At 31.0% G+C, this 22,272-nt stretch overlaps 2 protein-coding genes across 2 annotated transcripts; both read right to left on the bottom strand.

Annotated features, from left to right (window-relative positions):
- Positions 1–3,391: 3,391 nt before the first annotated feature.
- Positions 3,392–5,291, bottom strand: LOC118044333 (transcription factor MYB52). The gene is made up of 3 exons (XM_035052594.2): positions 4,599–5,291; positions 3,949–4,374; positions 3,392–3,813 (listed from the first exon to the last, which is right to left on the bottom strand). The coding sequence occupies exons 1-3, from the start codon at positions 4,711–4,713 to the stop codon at positions 3,623–3,625; spliced, it is 732 nt and encodes a 243-aa protein (XP_034908485.1). The 5' UTR covers positions 4,714–5,291; the 3' UTR covers positions 3,392–3,622.
- Positions 5,292–16,013: 10,722 nt separating this feature from the next.
- LOC118044334 (DNA polymerase epsilon subunit B) lies at positions 16,014–21,191 on the bottom strand. The gene is made up of 13 exons (XM_035052595.2): positions 20,889–21,191; positions 20,604–20,805; positions 20,145–20,298; positions 19,921–20,052; positions 19,408–19,485; positions 18,354–18,458; positions 18,149–18,229; positions 17,916–18,046; positions 17,707–17,801; positions 17,525–17,624; positions 17,144–17,258; positions 16,925–17,035; positions 16,014–16,517 (listed from the first exon to the last, which is right to left on the bottom strand). Exons 1-13 carry the CDS (start codon positions 21,049–21,051, stop codon positions 16,377–16,379), a joined length of 1,608 nt encoding a protein of 535 aa, XP_034908486.1. The 5' UTR covers positions 21,052–21,191; the 3' UTR covers positions 16,014–16,376.
- Positions 21,192–22,272: the final 1,081 nt, after the last annotated feature.

The following is a 22,272-nucleotide window of genomic DNA, read 5'->3' as shown; positions in this document are numbered from 1 at the left end:
TATTAAAATAATTAAATATCATTTCAATTGTAATCTTAAATACTATTTGAATATTTGAGAATAGGTAATGGTGTTTTTTTTGCTTAGAAATATATTAAAATAATATTTTTTTATTTTTAAAAAATTAATTTTTATATCATCATATTAAAATAATTCAAAAATATATAAAAAAATAATTTAAAATTTATCTAATTCTCTTTTGGAATACAATGACAAAGTGGGTTCTATGTAGTTATTTCTCTCTCTCTCTCTCTTTTTTTTGTTTCCTTGAATCCTTTAAAGCAGAGTGGCCTGTTATCGGGCCTTCCAATTGCCAACTTTAACCACTCACGAATTGTTGCCTCTCGATGTTTGGAGCCCAGCTGCGCTCCGTTTTTAGGTTAGTGCTTTATCTTTTTTTAATTATTCAACGTTTGATTTCCAGAAAATCTTCATTATTCAAATATGCCTTGGACATCAATATTACATTACCAAATCTCCGTCACATATATACAAGTTTCTTTTTTTAATTATTTTTGTTAGCAATTTGATGGAAAATGATTGATTTTTGTTTTTTATTTAATTATTTTATACAAAAATAATTAAGAAAATCCTTATACATGTAATGGTTTGGACTATCCTCCATCATTTATGATCATACATGTGCGTTAACAATGTTTTGGGTTTGGTGTCCCAACTAACAAGCTTGTATATAATCTTTCAAATTTTTATATATTCAAAAAATGGATTTTTGTAAATAATTTTTTAAAATATTTTCTTGCATAGAGTTTAACTGTAAGAAATAAAAAATATATGTATTAGTTTTTCTTTTACTTATTTTCATTACCAATGGAATTTCAAAAGGATTTTATTTTTGAAAAAATAAATTTTTTTTAAAAAAAATCACCTACTGAATATTCCTTTAGTAATTTTATTGGTAAATACAATACTTACAACAAATCACAATGAAAAAACTCCATCGGTACATCATTTACCGACAGCAGATAAATTTGTTTTTTTTAATGAATACCTAGCTAGTTTCATTTCTTAATTACATATATACGTTTTGTCTTATTATTATTTTTTCTAGTGGCATATTCAAAGTAGTTGGATGTTAAAAATATTTTCAACTGGCTTGAAATTAAGTCGAGACTAAATTTCTTACTGGTGTGATTTTAAGGGTGCACTTGGACGACGAGAACAGCAACAAATGAGGTAATTAAAGCGGTAAAGCATTAATTAACTAGCAAATTAACAAGTGGAGATAAACATCGACTGATGTTGGACGGGACAGGAGATTTTTAGTCAATTTTTTGAGTGATTGGAGGTTGTTAACCTTTCATCAATCGAATATGAGATCATTCTGTGTGATAACAGAGTGTTGATATGAAATGATGTGCATGTTTATTACATGTGCATGTATCTCTCTCCATATATATATATATTTTCCATCCGTTAATTTCTAGATGCTTGCGTAAATAAATAATAATAATAATAATAAAAAATATATATATATATATATGTAGAGAGAGAGAGAGAGATTTAAGAATTTTAAAAAGATTATGAATATTTAATAATGGATACATCTAAAAATAATATGTAGATATGCATAACAACAACAATATGTATGTAAACTGTAAAGTATTGAAGAAGAGGATTGATGGTGATGATAATGATGTGTGTTTGAGAGTATGGTTATGGTAGTTTTTCATTTAAAAATATATTAAAATAATATTTTTTTTAAAATTATTTTTAACATCAGCGCATCAAAATGATCTAAAAATATCAAAAAAATATTAATTTGATAGAAAAAAAAATATATATTTTTTTAATTTTTTTAAAAAATACTTTGAAACGCAAAAACAAACAAGACCATTACAAATTTAGCTTAAAGATTAATGGAGGTCTGGATAAAATTATAAATGAGATTTTTTAAAATACTTTTAAAATATATTGTTATTATTTTTTTATGTATATCTAAAAAGTAAGGCTTTAGATGATCTTTATTTTGTTCTTGAGATGTTTTGTTAAATGAAAATAGTTTTTATTTTATAAATTGATTAATATATTTTATTTAATTATCTTCAAGAATTTTTTATTAAGTAGAGGTGGTTAATTAGTTTAAGCTGGTTGGCGCCTCTGTGACGATGAAGATGGTCATGCTTTTAATTAATTAAAACAAGAGTAAGGATGCATTTACAGGGCACCAAGAGGCAAAGGAGGCCACTTGAAGACAAAAACATGATACGAAGTTTTGGCAATAATAAACTATGTTAAACTACTTAAGAACTTCAACTGAGTTCTTACATAAAGACACAGATCGTCTTCCCCAAAAAAGGAATGTACATGTCAGGATGAAGTTCAATATCCCACAAGACACAAAACTGAGTTGAAGCATCAAAGAATTCATCAAACATCAGTGAAAGTTACGACAAATGAATTGAAAATAATGAAGAAGATGGGTATCTTCTCATAAGATCATCGATCCTGAGAAATCAGAAGGCTTTTAAGTTACCATCTCTGAGGAATATACAGATATAGATTGATTACTGCCTGATATGAAAACATCAGGGATCTTAAATGCTGTGATAGCAGAACCATATCCATGATTTTTTCAAAACATTGGAAAAACATCTCCTATGTTTGTAGCTTCTCCTATGTCTCAAGTCGTATAAAATAGCCATCCTGTCAAGCTAGATATATTTATCGATCGTAACTGCTAGAGGTTGGAGATCAAAGTCAAAACAATATAAATATCACAGCAAAAATGAAGATCTTCATCTATATATATATATATATATATATACTTTTCATTAATTTCCCTTTTGGTTCACTGGCTCCATGTCAGGAACGTTCTGCTTACTGAAGCCATGCAAACTCCATGCATGTTCCAAACGAGATTGCAGCGTTAATTATTTTTTCACAGGTTAATTTCTTAAATATCCAGCGATCAGAAAACACACATGCATTTATATACTTCTAGAAGAAGAAAAATGCCGGAATTCCTTACAAGTTAATTACAACTCAACTTAGCATTGAGATGCAAATGCAAGTAAATTAAAAAATCACAGTACGCTAAAATCGCTTTGCTAATAGACGATGAAGCACTAATTAAGCAATCATGGAATAAAAGCATTTCTTAGCAAATAGGAGGATATATTTGCATGCATATATACAAGTAGCTTTTTTGGTGGCATGCTATGTATAAATATGCTCACACACACACACACTATTATCAGCTCTTAACTCGTGTTCTTTTCAAACATATATACATATAGGAGACCATATTATTATCAGCTCTTAATTAACTCGTGTTCTTTTCAATCATCAATGGTAAAGGAAGCGATCTGCGTTGGTACGCATGGACTGCAGCTCTACAGATGGTGAAGTGGTTTTACAATGCTAGAATGGTAAACTTCAAAGGTAGATTCTTGACATTTTACTTACATTAGCAACTTGCATAAAACTTCGTTTCTCTGCTCTATACATGGAGAATTCCCTACATGCTACGTACATGATTTTCTCTCCTTAAATATTTCTTTTGGTCATTGCAGTTGTAGCACACAAGACTACTGAGTAATTAGTTGTGTGCTTACTATGCATTTGTTGGTCCCTCGTTTGACACACCACCAAGCTGCATGTGTTATGATGAGGATTTGCCATTAACAGAGAAAAAATCAATGAAGGGAACATCACCCTTGCTCTGATCATTTTCCATGGCTTCCTGCTGATCTACCTCCTCGTCATCTCTTCTGGCATTGTCTATCACTTCACTTTTATTGGAGTCAGTGTTTACTTGGAGAAAATCATAAAACTCAACCGGCCGACTTTGATCTGCAATTAGCATATATATAGGGAACATAAGAACTTATAATAGATATTTATATATCAATATTGAAAAACTAGAACCCTAGCTATCTGTATAATACATCATCATGATGATAATGCTAGCTAGCTCGATCTATTTACCTTCACAATGACTTGGATCTTCATTGTAGAACTCTTTGCAAAAGGCCGGTAAGTAGCTGTGAGTAACCATAGGATAGTGGCCATATTTTTCACAATATTTCTTGGCAAATGAAGAAAAGTTCCTCGTCTCGCAATCAATGTGCATGTGATCTTGTTTTGAGGATAATTTGTTATCATTTACCAAAGTTTGAGCAGCCCTTTTTGCATGAAGTCTAGACCTCTCTCTATATCTTCTTGCCATGATGACATGCCAATGATTCTTCACTGCATTATCGGTGCGACCAGGGAAAAATCTTGCAATAATTGCCCATCTATTCCCATGAATCCTGTGGGAAGCAAGTAGTCTTTCTTCTTCCTCTTCTGTAAACGGGCTTCTATTGATTCTTGGATCCAGCTGATTAAACCATCTCAACCTACAACTCTTCCCTGATTCAATTTATTCAAATTAAACTTCTTTTTGTTAGTTATTAGTCGTGGTCATATATAGCTAGCTTCTCTTTCAATTTCCATTAGTTATAAGCATATTTCAGCTTTTGCATACATTACCAAACCCTGCTAGTTGTTTAATTTCTACATAACAGTATTAAAAGAATCATTAAAATGAAAATAATAGTGAAATTAACAATTATTAGTTTGGTTTAACTTTTCACCTGATCTTCCTTGAAGCTTTTCGGCAATGGCGTTCCAGTTATGAGGACCATACTTTTCAACCAATTCCTTAAGTTTCTCATCCTCAGCAGGCCTCCAATGTCCTCTAGTACACATATTTGATCTTCTGAATAAATACAACAACAAAAGAACCCTAACCCAAGAACCAGAAAGGCAAGATTCTATGTATATAGTACTGGAAGATATATATGAACCCTAGCTAGCTATCTAAAGTAACTACTACCTCGATCAAACCATGGACAAGAGCTCCCCTTTCCTTTAATTCTTGCACCTTCTTCTTGCTAAAGCAAAGAAGAGGTAGCAAAACATATATATGTAACTGTAGAAAGATCAGATGGATTGGTTATATAGCTAGCTAGAGCACTGCTTAAATATAGGGCAAACAAGTTGATTGAAGAGATGAAGGAGAGGTGGATGCCAGAGAGAATACAAGGAGGGATCAGAAGAGAAGTGTTTTCGATCCGTTAGAGAGTAGGAAGGTTTGGACAGACCTGTACCAGCGATTGATGCAAACATCTAGGCTAACAAACATTTATAAGTAATCTCCTATACGCATATATCTTTGTGTTTGTGTGTGAGAAAGAAAGGAAATAGGAGAAAGAGAAAGGGAGGGCGAGGTTGCTTGGTGGGATGAACTTCGTTCTGCTTTCAACATCTTCCCTAGTTTCTAACCTACAACGTCTACTTATAACCCACCTAGCAGTTCTTTTTAATTTTCTATTTATGATAATTAAGTTATAACCACATATACACATACCCTTAACCTATACATAGAGCATCTTGTAAATTAAAAAAAAAAAAAAAAAAAAAACAGCTGTTTGTTCATTAATTAAGACTCGTGAATTCATTTCACTACCTAAGCAGAAAGCTGACCCTAATATAATTAAGTACCCTAATGGGAATTAATACAGTATTAACCAAAACCCAAGCTATATATATAGGATCAAGTTGGATTAAGTAATTCGTAAGCAATGTAGTTTGGGATACGTTAATTTGTTAGTATTTATTTAGGTTTCAGTTTTTGATCACTTTTCAGACCTAATTAACTAACATCTGAGCTTCCAACTTGAGAAGAGAAGTGCACGTGGAGACCTGGGGGCATCCATCATTTAACTGCTCTTTTGAGTCAAACATTTGGTCTTTCCTAGTTCCTCCTACTATTAGAAAGGAATTTCAGCTAAAACCATCTTATTCAACAACGTTATCTGCATAATGTTTTTTTCAGGAGTATCGATACCAGAAAATTAGTAAATATACTAATTATAAATGGAAAGCTTAATGGAATTTATTATTGTTTTGTATTTATTCCATTTAGAATATTTTTTTGTAAATTTAGGATTGAAAATATTTTCACTTAGAAGTAATTGTGCGGAATTTTATTTGTTAATGTAATAATTCAGTTTTGCATTATTTTGTTGAATTTTAGTTGCTTTTTTTTTTTGTTAAATTCCAATTAATTAAATGTGTAGGATTAATATTAATTATTATTTTAATTTTTTTTAAATTTAGGATTAAAAATATTATCACGCAAAATATTGAATTATGCTAAATTGTTAGAAGAAATTGAATAAAATTAACTAGTTTATGCCATATGTTGTGTATTTGCACGTTTAAAAATTTTTAGTAGTCTTTTATATAGGGGTGGTGCTGCTAAATTTTTTTAAAAAAATAGATATTGTTTAATTTTTTTATTTGTTAATTTGTGTAAATGCTTAGAGGAAAGTTTATTGGACGTCGCAAAGATATGATCATTGCTAGTTCTTCAAGCAGCGATATTGACAACCACGATTCATTAGGTGCTTACCAAGAACAGGCACAGGCATCGTCTCATGATGCAAGCTCATCGAGTACGATGCTGCAACATCAAGGGGTCCCTTCACAGCAAAATTCATTTACCGCAAATACGAGACCTAGTGGAAGGAATAATTTTTTCAACGTAAGTTTATTTTTCTTTTACAACTACATGTTAAATAATTTTTGAAAAAAATAATTTCATTTTATGAATGCAATTTCAGGTTTACAAACATTAAGTCTGCAAAAACAATAACATTGGTCTTTATATCGTCGATGAAAATTTCATTGTTTAAATGAAGCTAGATTTTCAACCATCCTAAATAGAAACTGCAGGTCGATGCATAGTTTTTAAGGTTCAATGTTAGTATTAACTTAAAATATATTTTATGTTAATTCGATTAGTTTATAAAAATCAAGTTGTAATTAAGTAATATCGAATTCAAGATCATTTTTTTATTCCACATATTAAAATTTTATTTTTCATTTACTAATAGATAATTAATTTATACCTTATAAGTTGCGTGATTTTTGGTACAAGGCGCAAAAGTAAACCAAAAAATATATAAAAGAAAGAGCTTCCAGGCTAGAATGATGTGGCGGTTTGGAAGGATTTTTGATCACCGTACATCTTAAAAACTGTATGGGCGGAATACATTCAACACGTGATGTCCGTGTAATTCACGTGATGGTCACAGTCCAGTGCGGAAAATCAAAACCGATGTGTTTATGGTTTCGTTATCACACACACCGGTGGCTTTGTTCTATTCATTTTGCATGTGAAGCAGATGGTAGGTTTTTTTTATTACATCTATTTTTTTTAGTAGTTTTTTTTTTATAAATATATTTAATTTATAATATTTTTATATTGCAGACTACAGTTCTTGGATGAGACCCAAGCCCAATGAAACTTTTTGTTGAAACGCATGTACGGAGTGATGATCACAAAAAATGGATGCAGCAGTTCGTGGATAGTCGAGGTCAACACTTTGTAGTATGTTAATTTTTAACAAATTTTTTTCTAAAGTTATTATTTCCTTGAATTTGATGAATTTATTTTTTTTTCTTTCCAAGATACATATAATAGTCGATTGAAAGAGAGCTACAGGAATGATTGTTGACCTATTCAGATCTCTATCCAGATTTGTGGTTGGAGGTATGATCATCTGGTAGATTTGATAGAAATCAAGTGTACGAACTCTCTAACACTATGATTAAGAACTTGCGGACAACACATAGTGTTTTGACCATTGAATACTCGCAATTGATTCTGAGCACTAAAACTATGAAGTTTATGGCAATGTTAAACCAACAAGTAAAGGCTCAAATGACTCATTTTAATGAAAAATATGAACGACTCATTGTTGATTATGAAGAACTCCACCAATTGTTAGTGGAGATGAGATCATAAATGGATGCATATACACCCTCTCCACTGTTAGTGGATGAGATATAAATGGATGTACATATACACCCTCTAATTGGCCCCATGGTCCCTGCGACAACCAGCCTCCTCCTCCTTTTCCAGCACTGCCTTTATTTTTTATTTGTTGTATTTGAACATTCATATGTTTAAATTTGTAGTAAATATTTGATTTTACATTACTTTAATTTGTTTTCATTATTTTTCTACTTATAATTAATCAATATATTTTTAAAATATTACTGACAGAGTTACCGAAGGAGTATTTAAGAGAGAGTTAGAAAATAATTATTACAAATGTCACTTCTACTGTTAACTCACCAATGGAATTACAGACTGTATTATGGCGGTAATATATTATATTTACCAATGGTTATACCAAAGGACAAATAAAAACATTGATGGCATTATATATGATTTTCTTGTCGGTGATATGTTAAATTTACCGATGGAGATATCAACAAAATGAAGTAGATAAAAAATTATGTGCTTTGTTTGTCTGTAAATCTATCGGTATAATTATTGCTAACAGACTCACCAACAGACTATAAATTACCGACAAAAGTTTTTTCATGAGCCCATTAGTAATAAATATACCAACTGACTGAGAGTGTAAATATCGATAAAAAATTTTATCTGTAAAACTATTAAATCTGATGGTGTATGTTTAAACTATATTATCTACCCATCAATATTGATCAAACGTAAGAAGTTAAAGAGAACTAGTTTAAAACCAATCCCTTAATTTGTTAAACTAGGCTTGTAATATTTGATTAATCAATCATCATTCAAGTTTAACATCTTGTCTCTTTTATGTCCATAAAAGAGAGAGAGAGAGAGAGAGAGAGAGAATACCACGAATGTTGATACATTAACGACCATGAAATGGCCAACCTGAATTACGATGTGATATTGTTGTTAACCTTTGGCTCACCCGATGAAGCTCAAATACATCAATAAAATAAAATGTTAGTGTTTTTGTATTATGAATTAGTTTTTTTTTTTTTTTTTTGCAATTGTAGTGAGAATCTCATATAAAAGTTGATAATTAAATTGTGAATTTATCCTATCTTTCAATAATTTTTATATTTAAAATAATTAAAATCATAAAATGTGATGGCAACTAATTATAAGATAACGGAATTTTTTAAGAATTAACATACTGGGTTTTATATTGTTTTTAATTTACAAATAATTTAGGTCTACATGGTTCTTAAAAAGGCAAAAAATTTATTTTTAGTATTGCAATGAATAGTTTTTGTATTTGGATGTTTTGGTAGTGTAAATGGTAATTAGGTTATTAGTTTAATTTATCAAGTTGTATTTGGTTAGTGTTTTAAAATATAAAAGACGAATAAAAAAAAAACAAACAAAAATATATTTGATTAGAAAGATAAAACAAAGATATAAAGATAAATTCTCTAACACAGTTTAAAATTGAAAGTTTTATCTTTAAAATAAAAAAAAATAAGATAATATGCATGTCCTTATTATCTTAAATATCTTTATCTTTTCTAATGAAAGTACTTTATCTTAATAGATTTTTTTGTAGAATCATTTTTTTATTTTGTTTATATATATATAAACTAAAACATAAAAGTAAAGTCCATGGTGCTTAATGCAGCTGTAGGCTTAGTAGTAATGTGAATTGTAATAGTAAATTTACAGTCTTTTCCATCATTACAAAATCATTTGGCCTGGTTGATAAGGCTAATAGGGACTTTTTGTTTGTTTTTTAATAGTAAAAAATAAAAATCTATACTTGAAAATAAAATAAAATTTAAGTGTGGCATCTGAGGTATTTGATGGTGTTTTTTAATTTAAAATACACAATAAATTTACATTGTTGCCCTTGAAATAAAAAATATTTTAGCTATAGTCCAAGGTCATTTTCATTGTTTCACCTTGGTTTTTTTTTTTTATTATTATTAAGTGGGGTGAGGGACATATTTGTACTTTACTATATAATAAATATTATTAAAAAAATACAAAGACATACATGGCAAGGCGAGAGTGTTGGTTGTCGTCTTGTGGCTAAACAGAGCTTTCTGCGTCGATATCTGATTTATCTTGGTGGCCCCTCCATCCATGAGCGGTGTGTGTCATCGATAGACGTCTAGTTTGGCATCGACAACTCTTTTCTTTTCATTTCGCTCTACTCATTGGTTCCCATGCTTGAGCCTCTAAATTTTCAAGGTGGTCTCTTAAATTTTTTATCATTCGGACTTGGTTCCTCTTTGTTTTATTTATAATATTTTGTTCTTGAATCCCTTTATAAAGTTTTGGTTTTTTTTTTTTAATTTCATATATCTTTAATCCTAATTTTCCATATGTTGTTTTTCAACTTTAGTTATCATTTTTTTTTATTTCTAATTTTTTTTTCTTAATTCTTTTGTGTAATTTTTATTGATTTTCAATTTTATCCTCCAATCCAGATTTGTTGTATATTATTTTTTTTTTTCAATTTAGTTCTCATTCTTTTAATTTATTTTTTTTCTTTTGTTAAAGTTATTTTTCTTATTGATTTCACTCTTCAATCGAAAATTTGTAGTTGCCTTCTAATCTATTTTTTATTTTTATTTTTATCCTTATTCTTCTAATTATTATTTTTTTATTTTAAGTCTTTTTGTATAGTTGTTTTTTTTTTTTTCAATTTCATTTTTTAACATTTGATTTACTAAGGATTGGGTTTCGTAGTTTTTCCATATATCTGGTCTAATGACCCTAGTCACAGGTTTGAAAATTTAATGTGCATCGACATTTTTTTTTTACTTATTTTTTTTTAATTTTATCATTCAACATTAGTTTTTTTTTTTTAAAAAAATAGCTTTGTCTCTTTCTTTGGTTTCTTTTCAATAAGGTTATCCAGATTTCATAACTTAAGCCGTGGGTTTTGCGGGCTAACGTGGTTTGAGTCACCTCTTATTACTCATGTAACATGTCTATTATGCTTATCTCAGATTAACTCAAGTCGAGTTTTTTTTTTATCCTTTTTGTACTCCTAGAGTTTTTTTTTCAAATTATCATGATTTTTTTTATTTATTGATTATTTCCTATATTTTTTATTATTTAATTAAAATAAAATCAACCTTTTAAACTTGGATTGAGCAATAACCCAAATCATCGACTTTTCTTTATTTTTTTAAACACGGTGGTTGTGAACATCGATTTTTATAGGAAAAAGTTGGACCTGCTGGACAAGTATATATATAAACCTGGTTAATCTCTAAAATCAATTTTACCAAGAAAGAGGTGAGGTGGGATCTTGAGCTTGGAACCTTGTAATTTTGTTTCCAACGCTCAATATCCCATCTTTTACAGATTGTACCTTCAAGAGATCTTGTCAGCATTAGCCTTCATTTCAGATCATCAAAATCTTTAAATTCAGTTAGCTATATCCAATAAAGACAGGTGGTGTCTTCTGTTGACTGTTGGCCTACCATTGCTTGCTAAAAAAGTACTGAGGGAAAGCCATCTCCTATCCTTCACCTACCATTATGTCACGAGGAAAACCTCTTCCCAAGAGATTGGTGATTCTCATCTACTTACTCTGCCGTTTTCTTCACCTGTGAAAAACACGCACGCACCCTCCCTATGATCTCTCTCTGACCTTGAGAAATTTAAAATGGAATCCCTGGGAACCCACAAAAACCTGTCCAAATGGAGCAAAATCACAGTAATAGGCCGGTGCTAGATCAGTCCTACAGGTCCATGTTCGTGCATGTATGTTTTTTAAGAAATAAAAACATTTACTGCTGACAGTCTATACACTGTTTCATAAATAGACATTTTTCTTGACTCTTAACCTGTTTTACCTACTCACTCTTTTAGCACCACAGAGTTTCCTTGTCCCCAAAAGCTTGTTTTGTCTCTGGGGTAACTTCAACTGTTCTTACACACTTTGCATGTTAACAAGAGCTCCCGTCTGTACAATTAGTTTCTTGTATCATTCAATCCCAGAAGAAAAGGTCTTCTCAGCTCAATTAACGCTTATATATTCCTAGCTCTATTTTTTTTCTTGGCGCGAAGATCTTCCCGAGCTGGTTGGCTATATATATATATCGTTCGTCGTTATGGACATCTGATAATCAGCTGGTTGAGTATCCAGGGCGGTGGTCATGTGGAGAATGTTGTTATGGGGCATCTAATGGATGGAAGCCTCTCCCTTTTGCTGATGGAAACAAGATCAAGGACGTTGGATCTTTCCTTGTCTGATATGATCATACAAGTTATAATATGATTTGACACCTAATTACCTAATGTGAGATTAACGGTTTCTGGGGCCACAAGTCATCTATGAACTGCTCAACTATAAAAACCGCCAATAGCCGGCTTCAGAACAACTTGAGGAGGTTTTCTTTAGCTTAACACAAGAGTGCACCTACCAGTCCGCGTCAAAACCATGTATTCCAAACATCACTTTTGCTAGTATTTTCTCCCTTCTGTTCATCTCATTCCCAGACGTCGTTGTCGTTTATTTCCAATTGGGTATTAACCTCTTAGTTTCTTCAATGTTTGAGAGCATTTAATTAATAAGATAAAGAATATTGAAGTAAAAGGATTGTTTTGGTTGATGAAAGTAGAGCTAGCATGAGAAAATGCTACTCTTGAGTACAACTTACTTTTGAGCTTAATCGTGGGTATAATTAGGTAGAGGAGAGGGATGTGAATATCCAACTGTTGGAATGTATACATTCCTTTGAATTAATTTGTACACTAGCTAGCCTTGATGGAATATAACACCTTTGCCTTTTCACACGTGCCTCCAAGAAAAAAAAGGATCAGAAGATATCACCACATGTCCTATATTAAGAGTTTGTTTACTAGTATAGTTATAGTTATGGTTGTTTTTTAAAAAAAATTTAACATTAATATATTAAAATAATTTAAAAATATTAAAAATATATTAATTTCAAATTAATAAAAAAAATTTAATTTTTTTCAAAAATATTTTTAAAATATAAAAATAAATAGATCTTAATACATGAAAAGTTAACGGAGTGTAAAATTATGTCTGACTGTAAAGATGATGCATGACAAACAATTTGTAATCAGTTTTTTATCCTTCTAAAAAAAGAAGAGTCGGAAAAAATAGAGACAATTAAACCAAGTTAAATTTTATTTTATTTTTTTGTAAGTTTTATTTTAAACATTTTATTATCTCAGTTAAACCAAGTTAAAATATGAAAAATATCCAAGGAAGAGAAAAAAAAAAAAGAAAAGATGTTGATTAAATAAAATCTAACTAAATTACCAAACAAGACTTCCATCAAATCAAGTAAGCCCTCTTTTAGGAGTGCGGTCTAACTAGATATTTGTTAAAATTAAAAAAATAAATTTGATAAATAATTTTTTTTATATTTTTTAATTGTTTTGATATGTTTAAAGTTAAAAAAAAAAAAAAAAAAAAAAACTTATGAAACATAAATGTTCATAAAAATTAATATTATTATTGAAATTATGAAAGAAAATTAATTTCTTTACCAAATAAGTAAGTTTTTTGAAATTATGAAAGAAAATTAATATTATTATTGAAAGTATAATATAATATTTAAAACATACATAACATAGAGAAAAAAAAATTGATCATCTTTTCAAAAAAAAAAAAATGAAGAGTTAGGGATTGAATGATATAAAAAAATATGCATTTATGATGAAATTATTATCTTACATTTTCAAGTGTGTTAGATTTTAACTGTGTGGATGTAATAATTTTATATGATATATGATTAATTCAGCTATTTATTCCATTATTAAATTTATTTATTTGGATATATGATTTAATGAAAAAATAAATTATAATTTAATTATATTAATTATTTTTTTACTATGATTTCAAATTCTTTTTTAACATGATTTTGACGATTGAAAAAAATACCATTTTAAGTTAGCTCAAAAACAATGTTCATCAAAGTAAAAATAATAATTTTTTATTTATCATTCCAAGCATTGAAAATTTAATAATAATACATATCAAGAATAAAATAAATTTTATTATATTTTTTTTGTCTCATTCCTCATTAATCAAATAAAATATTAAGAAATTCATCATAATGTGGACGTCACTATGAAACATAACTTCTGTCTTGAACTCATGTTATTTTGATTTAACGACAATAATAAGACAAAAAAGGACATGAAAGTGCTTCATCTACTATACATTCGAGTTGTAATTTAACCAAGAATAAGAAGGTGTGTTTGAAGGCGATACAAGGGGAAAAATGAACACGAGCCTTCATCTAAATTAAGAGATAATTTAAACAAAGGAGTTCCCACTATGATCTTCGCGTGATTTTGAAGAAAACTTGACAGTATAAAGTAGGAAAGTTGATCAATAGCATAAAGAACAAAAGCACTGAAACCATATCTTTCGGCTCAAGTGTTGATTGAACTCAAAAAGTCTAAGATGATTGCAGCATTCTGTCATGTTTAAGTCTGACAGAGAGAGGTTGTGTTCATAAGATATAACCCCATCTAGCTAGGAGGGGGATCGCAAGGGAAAGCATCAGCAATCTTCGTCAATGATACTTGTGAGTGCGGCCACAGGCCACTTAAATGGCCGCACGTTTCGCTCTCCTCCGTCGGCAACTTGCAAGCTAGCTCGGAGTTCAAAATGTCCAAATCAAAACAATAGTTTATTCCACAAAGCTGGAAATTATTATACAAGGTCTCCGTGAAGACAAAGGAAGCCTTGAACAGTCCTCCATTCGAAACAATGTCTGAGCTCGATGGTCAAAAACCAATGATGCTAAGTATTAATTGTCAAGTGCAAGTGCTGCTACAACGCCTGAAACACCCATTGGTGCATAAGAACATTTATGTATTTATGTTCTTCACTTGGATTGATTGATAATTTCGTTCACTTCCTAATGTCTTTCTGCTCATCAATGTTTACATAAAGACGAGCTCAGTCCCTTATGCAGCCAGAGGATTAAAAAAAAAAAAAGAAACAGAAGAGACAAGGTATTTCCGACAAGGTTTGCTCAGGGATAGAACACTAGCTAGATCGACACGCCCGTGCCTAGTGTTACTTCAGAGACAAAGAAGCAATGTAAAGACCAGAGATCCATCATCAATGCAATATATTACAAAACGGTATAGTTGAGATGAAAGCTAATAATTGAGAGGTGCCGGAATTTAAAATAATAGAATTAGTATCGTTAATTTTAAAACCTGTAAAATTAATAAAAATATACATAAATTGATTTAGGTATCCACTTAATAAAAAAAAATAAACAGTGTAGTTAATCTATCTGATCAAAACCATACCCTATTCATTTTTATTTTTATTTTGGATTAGCACAAAGTATACCGGTCAAAACCCAACTAATCCTGGAAATACACGAGGCACAAGGAATTTTCTATAAGTGCACCACAATTAATTCATGAACTTTATCAAAAAAAAGTCCAATGACCCTATGAAATTGTTTTGCACCTAGCAAGTAAGAGTCAACTTGAAATCTTGAAAAGAAGCACATAGTCAAATCTCAGCTCTTCATATCTTACTCATCGGAAAATAAATTTAGATATACATTGTTATTGATCTGGTTTCAAGAATCCATATAAATATCTATTTTCCAGCTATTATTTATCATTCAATAAAAAATAATAATATATATATAAATAATAAAATTATAAATAATATGTATTATGCCACTATTGATATAGGTATATACTATATTGAATTAAAAAAAAAAACATAATTTTTTTACGGATATATTTATATGATACAGATATATATCTCATTTTGATCATATTTATACTCGATGTATAACAGAGTGAATATTTATCAGGTAAAGATAATTATTCATAAAAAAACTTTTTAATAGAGTGAATATCTATCGAATTAAATTATCATGAAAAAATTCAGACTAAATTATAGAACAAAACATGCAAGGCTTGCAAGCTCCGCCGAGGCTTAAAATTCTGAAGGGGGGAAAAAGGCATTAGTTGAACTTTTGCTAATTCATCATGCTTGGGTCATCTAATTTAGGCCAAGGACCACAGGTTTATAGTAAGAAACTAATGAAATGCCCATTAACAGGAAATCCAACAGCCATAGGTGGTAGCAACGTGGGGTTATTTCAAATCATGATCTTATGCAACACATTACGAAACTGAACAAGATCTTAGAATACTGATCGACAGTAGGGAAAGAAGAGTCACAGAGAGCACTGAGATAGAGCTGTAAAAAACAATTATAAACTCCAAAAGAATGCCATGACGTAGTGATCTTAACGCTAAGCTAGCGGGGAACATGTTGAAGTGGTTAGAGCCACATTAATTCTTTGTAACAAGAAAAATTAATACATTTTGACTAGGAGAGTTTGTACTCACAAATAGTTTACACCAGATAAACAAAGCGATATAATTAAAACACACTATCAGCTGCCTAGAATACTTTACAGGTGACTGATGGGACAAATTAGTGCTTGTAAGCTATGAACTTCAATATTGACCAATCTGAAGTGACAATGACATGAAGTGGTTTTGCCGACTTCATATTTTGGAACATATTCATCTGCTAAAGAAAATCATTTGATACTCACAAGGCTGACAACTCGACTTCCTGGGTGCAAGGACGATATGCTACAAAAGTGCTGTCATTTGAGAAGGATCCAGGGTTGAAACAAGTGATTCCTGTGTACTTGAATGCCTTCTGCTCGCTTTTGTCGCCTAAAACTATCTGTACATGAGAATGAAATAAATGTCAAATCAAATTCTTGCTGTCCGAAGACTTTTTTTTGGTTTAAAATTGACAGGTAATTGCTTTAGCTCGTCTCTAAATATGTATACAATAAATAAAAGCCCTTCCACTGATTAAGCCAAGCGATTTTTCTCCGAAAACTCAGCTTAAAGTGGTCAAATTCAAGATTTTCTAGAATTTGAAGTCATCAGATTTTCAACCAAATAGATCAATCAAAATTCTCAGATCTCTTTAGTGCCACGATGTTATGTATTGAAGCAAGCATTGCTCCATACTACATGCAAGGTCAAAAGAGGGGAATATCATGGCATTTCATAATGTACAATACAAGGCGAGAGAATGGTAAAGGGCAGCAACAAAGAAAAAACAAAAAGACATGAGCATACCGTATGTGGAGATGGATAAAGATGTAGACAATGATCATAATTCCAAATAATTGGTTGAACAATAAGAGGCAGTGGGCATAGATGACTTTGATGGGTTATGGTAGCAACAAGCTGCATAACAAAGTAAAACCTTATTAGTTTCATTGATGAAGGTTCTCAAGACATAATATCAGTTTAGTGTTTGAAAAAGACAATGTTGAGAGGTGAGAAATAAAGTACATGCTCAAAAGGATCATCAGTCTCTTCTGTAGAAGGAGGCATCAGGCATGAACGACGCATTCTATACAGCAGATCATGACGAAAGAATACAATTTCTTGGGTATAGAACTTGACTCTGCAGTTAAATGAAAAGCACAGTAGTATTAAAACATTAAGCACTCCTCAGCAGCCATAGGAATGGCACATTATGCACCATAAATATCAAGATTTCAAGTGTGCTCAAAAGAAGTCCCTAACGCTTTTAAAGTTAAATGGTGCTGAAAATTCAAGGTAAAAAAAAAAAATTGAAAATCAACCAAGGTGGATCTTGGAGGATGTGCTATGGACATAGCAAGTATATCTTTACAAGTTTTTAATCATACAATGGTAAGAAAGATTAACCTGCATGGATTGCTTGCAAATATGGCATTAGGAATGTGCTTCTGAAGCTCTTCGGTTAAATACTTTGGTAAAGGACATCTCGGTAGAGCTGTGGACGGGCCTGAAACAAGTCAAAATGCTGATCATTCTCATGTTATGTAACACTATCATCAAAAGATTTAAAGCTATCATCGTTTTTCTACCTGCGTCCTCTGGACCAGGAATAAACATAAACCGACTATGCTCTTTTAGCCGTTGATGGGCTCCAATCATTTGCCCTAGCTTACCAAACTGTGACCTGCGTGTTTGTGTGGCGTTTTGTTTCACCAGTCAAGACAACATGATTATTTTATTTTTCAGAAAGTAATGTTGATGAGAACTAAATAACTATTCTTGTATAAAGATCACTCACCTAAGGCTTGAGAATGAGTGAAAGGAAAGGTTGCATGGGTGAGAACAGAAGTTCCCCATGAAAACAAATAAGGAAGGAACCACCTCTTGACTCTCAAAACCATCAAGAACGGTCTCCAGCTTTCCCATGGCCTTCTCTAAGGACAAAAATATTTTTATGATCAAGTCCCTGGACAGCATATGCGCACATATATGAACATGACAAATGTACATATTTCAAAGACTATGAATCACCTCTTCACTGTCTACCCAGATGTCAGAGAGTATGACAAACATGTCATTTAGAGATCGCTTTTCCAACTCTGCAAGTCTGAGCTATTGAAGTATATAGGAATAGCATTATCAATGCAACATAGTTTAGAGCTACTGCTAGAAATTTCAGAACCATGAATAATATTTCTTCTGTAATCTGAATGAGTGCAAGCTTAATTAAGGATACAGTCTCCTCTTTTGTTAATGTACCACCACCAAAGAAATCATGCTGCGCCAGTGATTTGAGAGACTTGTCCCTTTCCTCTAATGGAGGAAACCCGCAAGTAATTACCTTCACCACAGTAGAGAGAAAAGTTAATCACAGACAAATTATAATGACAATCAACAAGTTTAAGACCATGAAGAACTTAATATTTGCGCAAGTAAAGACTTTATAGAAACTGTGTCAAAACTAGTGACAGACACAGGTGATCCACCAATTTTCCAAGGAAAGAAGCATCCAAATTATCAGAGATTATACAATTCCATTATATTGAATAAATCGGTGGATCATTGTTTGTGGGCACGAGATTTATACTCCTGACTCTGACTTACAGAGAGCACACTTAATAATTAACTTCTACTTTTTTTGGTTATCTTGATGATACTAAAAAGTCAATTTCCATTATAATGAGAACAATGTGAGAGCCTGTTTACATTTTAGAAGGGATAGCATGCATCAGAACATTATACTCATCTCTGGATCCACAAACTATATAATTAGCAGCAATGGATTCAGCATTACAATTCTCGACAAAGGAAACCAAAAAATCAAATATGCTAACCTATGGCTTAATAGGAATTATACCAAACCAACAATGGCTGAAGAGTTCAAACTTTCAAAGTACAAGAAGAAAATTGATGAGTTGTAGGTGACTAATATTAATTTTCAGATGGCATAAACTATTGACACCAGCAGCAAATTGTACAAATGCCAATACACACATAAAGATGCAACTTGGAGCTGATCCGATTGCTTCCAAAGACAGTTCAAGTTAAAATGCCAAGGATGCATATTTTTAAGTCAAAATAAATAGGAGAATTTTTCAAAAGCAGTTATGTAAGCAACAATCAACTTTTGGCGAAGGCCCTTCTATGACAAATATTGAGGGAGCACTTTAACATACGATATATCCCCAATGTTGAAAAATAACTAAAGCATATAGAAATCTTCAGAGAAAGGAAATAACAGAACCAGGACAGGTTAAGGCATATGCAATAAGAGGAAAAATAAAACTAACCTGGTAAATACCATTCACGAGCATCTCACCTTCTGCAACAACTATTGTGTTCTCTGATAAAAATCCTGTAGTTACTTTGTATTACTTGTCAAGGAAATTAACACTTTATATAGTTTATGTGACCGTTGCCATAGCAGCTAACTTCATATGATCCAGTGGAAAAACAAAGCATAAACTAGCAAGTCTGGAAAAATAACATGTTCCCGTTGTATCTGACATTTTACAGAATAAATTAACCTTTTCATTGCTTTTCAAGTCATTCATGAGAACGCAAAAACCCACATATATGATCAGCTAGATAATACAATAATCATCTGGACCAAGAACGATAAGAATCCAAGAAAAGCCAATATCAATGCAACTATGTAGAATAAATTTAAAAGCAATTGCATACAATTCCCTCTTTAAGCATGTCTGGCAAGTAACAAGCTTACAGGACAGGATGGGGATGGATTTCAGTTTCAAGTTATGGATAAAACATTATGAAAAAAAAAAAATAAGTCCAAAGGATATTGCTTTAGACAAGTCAATTTCCACCGAAGCAGTAAGATCTTCCAAGTAAAAATGTCCATCCTCCAACTGAGATATCACACCCATCACCCATCTTCTCCCCATTTGCCCGACCAGAGACTGAATTGGAGCTATCTGCAGCACATTCAATACAAAAAAATATATCGCTATAGAAATTCAGAGGTACACAAGCAGACATTTAAGATAAATGGAGACGAGGAGCCCACCTCACAACTTCCATAATGCGACATCTCAGTATGAAAAGCAGGCTTGGAAAAATGTGAATCGCGTAAAACTCGTTGATACAATAACAAAAACCTATCTTTATAAAGAGCAGCTTTTGCTGAAGCATCACCATGTATATGCAACCCCCCTGTATGTCTACAAATACCGAAGTAAAAGAAAAAAATCACTAAATTCCCCACATCATACCAAAAATCAATAGTTAACAAAATCAATAACAATTCCCATTTTAATTAAATTAAGCATGCAATTCCTAAAAAACTTAAAACAACCAAGAAAAAAGAAACTAAAATATTAAGCACGAGAACCCACTGATATAATCCACGGGATCTATAGCGGAGCATAAAATATAATTAATTAATATAAAAATAATAACTAGAATACCAAAATTAGAAACAGAGCAACAAAAATGAAAATTAAAAATTAAAAAAAAAATCACGTACTCGTGAAACTGCTTTTTGATTGGATCATAGCGAAATTTAGGTATCAAAAAAGCATCAATAACACGAATAGCAGAAGTCGAACTCGAAACTGCACCGTTAGCTATAAAATCTTCATCAACAGCATCATCAGCTTCCAATAAAGCAGTTATAGCACGACTCACTGGTTCTTTATCAAGGATCGAAGATCTCACTCCCAATTTCTCTGCGAAATAAAGTAATTAAAAAAACAATTAACTAGTCAAATGTGATTATGCGAATTGAAAGATGAGGATTGGTTTTAATTACGGGATTGGGATTGGAGGTGATCGAGGAGGAGATCGAGAGCTTCGTCTTCGGCGCCGAGAAAGCGGTTGGTGAAGGAGAGGATTTGATCGAGAGCGTCGATTTTGAGAGTGTAGCCTCTTATTTTGAATTTCTTTTGTATTAGTTTTCGAACTGTGCTGCTCATTTTCTGTTTCTGGAGCAATGTAGATGGAAGGGGAGGGGAGGGGAGGAATTTTAACTTTGCGGCGGCGGGTTGTATTTATTTATTTGTGTGATGGGAGGCGTCTGGGCGGGAAAGTTGATCAATTGGTGTGTTTGGGAGGCGGGAAACTGAAGAAATTTTGTATATTATTAATTATTTTTTTAGTATTTTAAGGAAAATAGAAGAAAAAAAATTATAAAAAAACTCATTTAGGATTATGTTTTTTTTCTTGTCTCTTTCTCAAATATAAATCCTAGAAAATAATTAATGGAATATCCTTAATATAGTAAAAAAAAATTGTATTTGGTTCTTTTTTCTTTCTATTGATCATTATTGTATTGTATTTGTTTTTTTTTTCAATTTTCTTTGTGTTTTGTTTGAAAAATCCACATGTAATGATTTATCAGGAAATATCTTGTATATGCACCAGTTCAATGTGTGGAATGATGATAGTATAGTTATTAAATTTAATTTAAAATTTGATTTGGATAAGTAATCAATTTGGTTGATCCAAGTTAATCTTAATAAATAAATAAATTTAAGGTTTGAATATTTTATATTAAAAAATTAAAATAATATAATAAACGTAGGTTATTTTTTATATTTTTTTATTAGATTATTCTATCTACAAAATCCGACTAGCAGGATTTGGTGAACTTGCTTGAGTTCGCTGGTATTATTTTACTTTTTTTGTTAATTAATTTTTTTATTTTATCCTTTCATATTTGAATTGTTGAGAACTAAGCATTGTATTTTTTAAAAAAATTTATTTTCTATGATGTTATTATAATTTCATAACCCGAGTTATGAGTCTAAACTATTAACTTGAATTAACTCAAATTGCTTATTTATGTTAGTTTTTTTTTTTTTAATTATCATTCAATATTGTTTTGTTTGAGAATTGAATTTTGAATTTTTTTTATTCATTTTGGTAAGCATTTTTTCTTGTGTAGGTCATAAAAGCCACCTTTTTTTTATTTAGTCTGGTTTTTTTTTTTTTTTATCATATAATTAAATGAAACTTGCTTATTGAACTTAGTCGGGACAATAATTAGATTTATATATTTTTCTTGCTTCTTTAAAATACACTAGTAATGTCTAAACATCAACTGTTTGTTAATGTCTATTATTATGATTTTAGGTTTTTTTTAAAAAAAATAATCTTTTACCACAAGACAATAAAAAGAGATAGAGATGTGTTTC

This window comes from Populus alba, chromosome 12 (assembly GCF_005239225.2).
Source record: "Populus alba chromosome 12, ASM523922v2, whole genome shotgun sequence".
Taxonomy (NCBI): domain Eukaryota; kingdom Viridiplantae; phylum Streptophyta; class Magnoliopsida; order Malpighiales; family Salicaceae; genus Populus; species Populus alba.
This window is presented reverse-complemented; position numbering and strand designations above follow the sequence as displayed.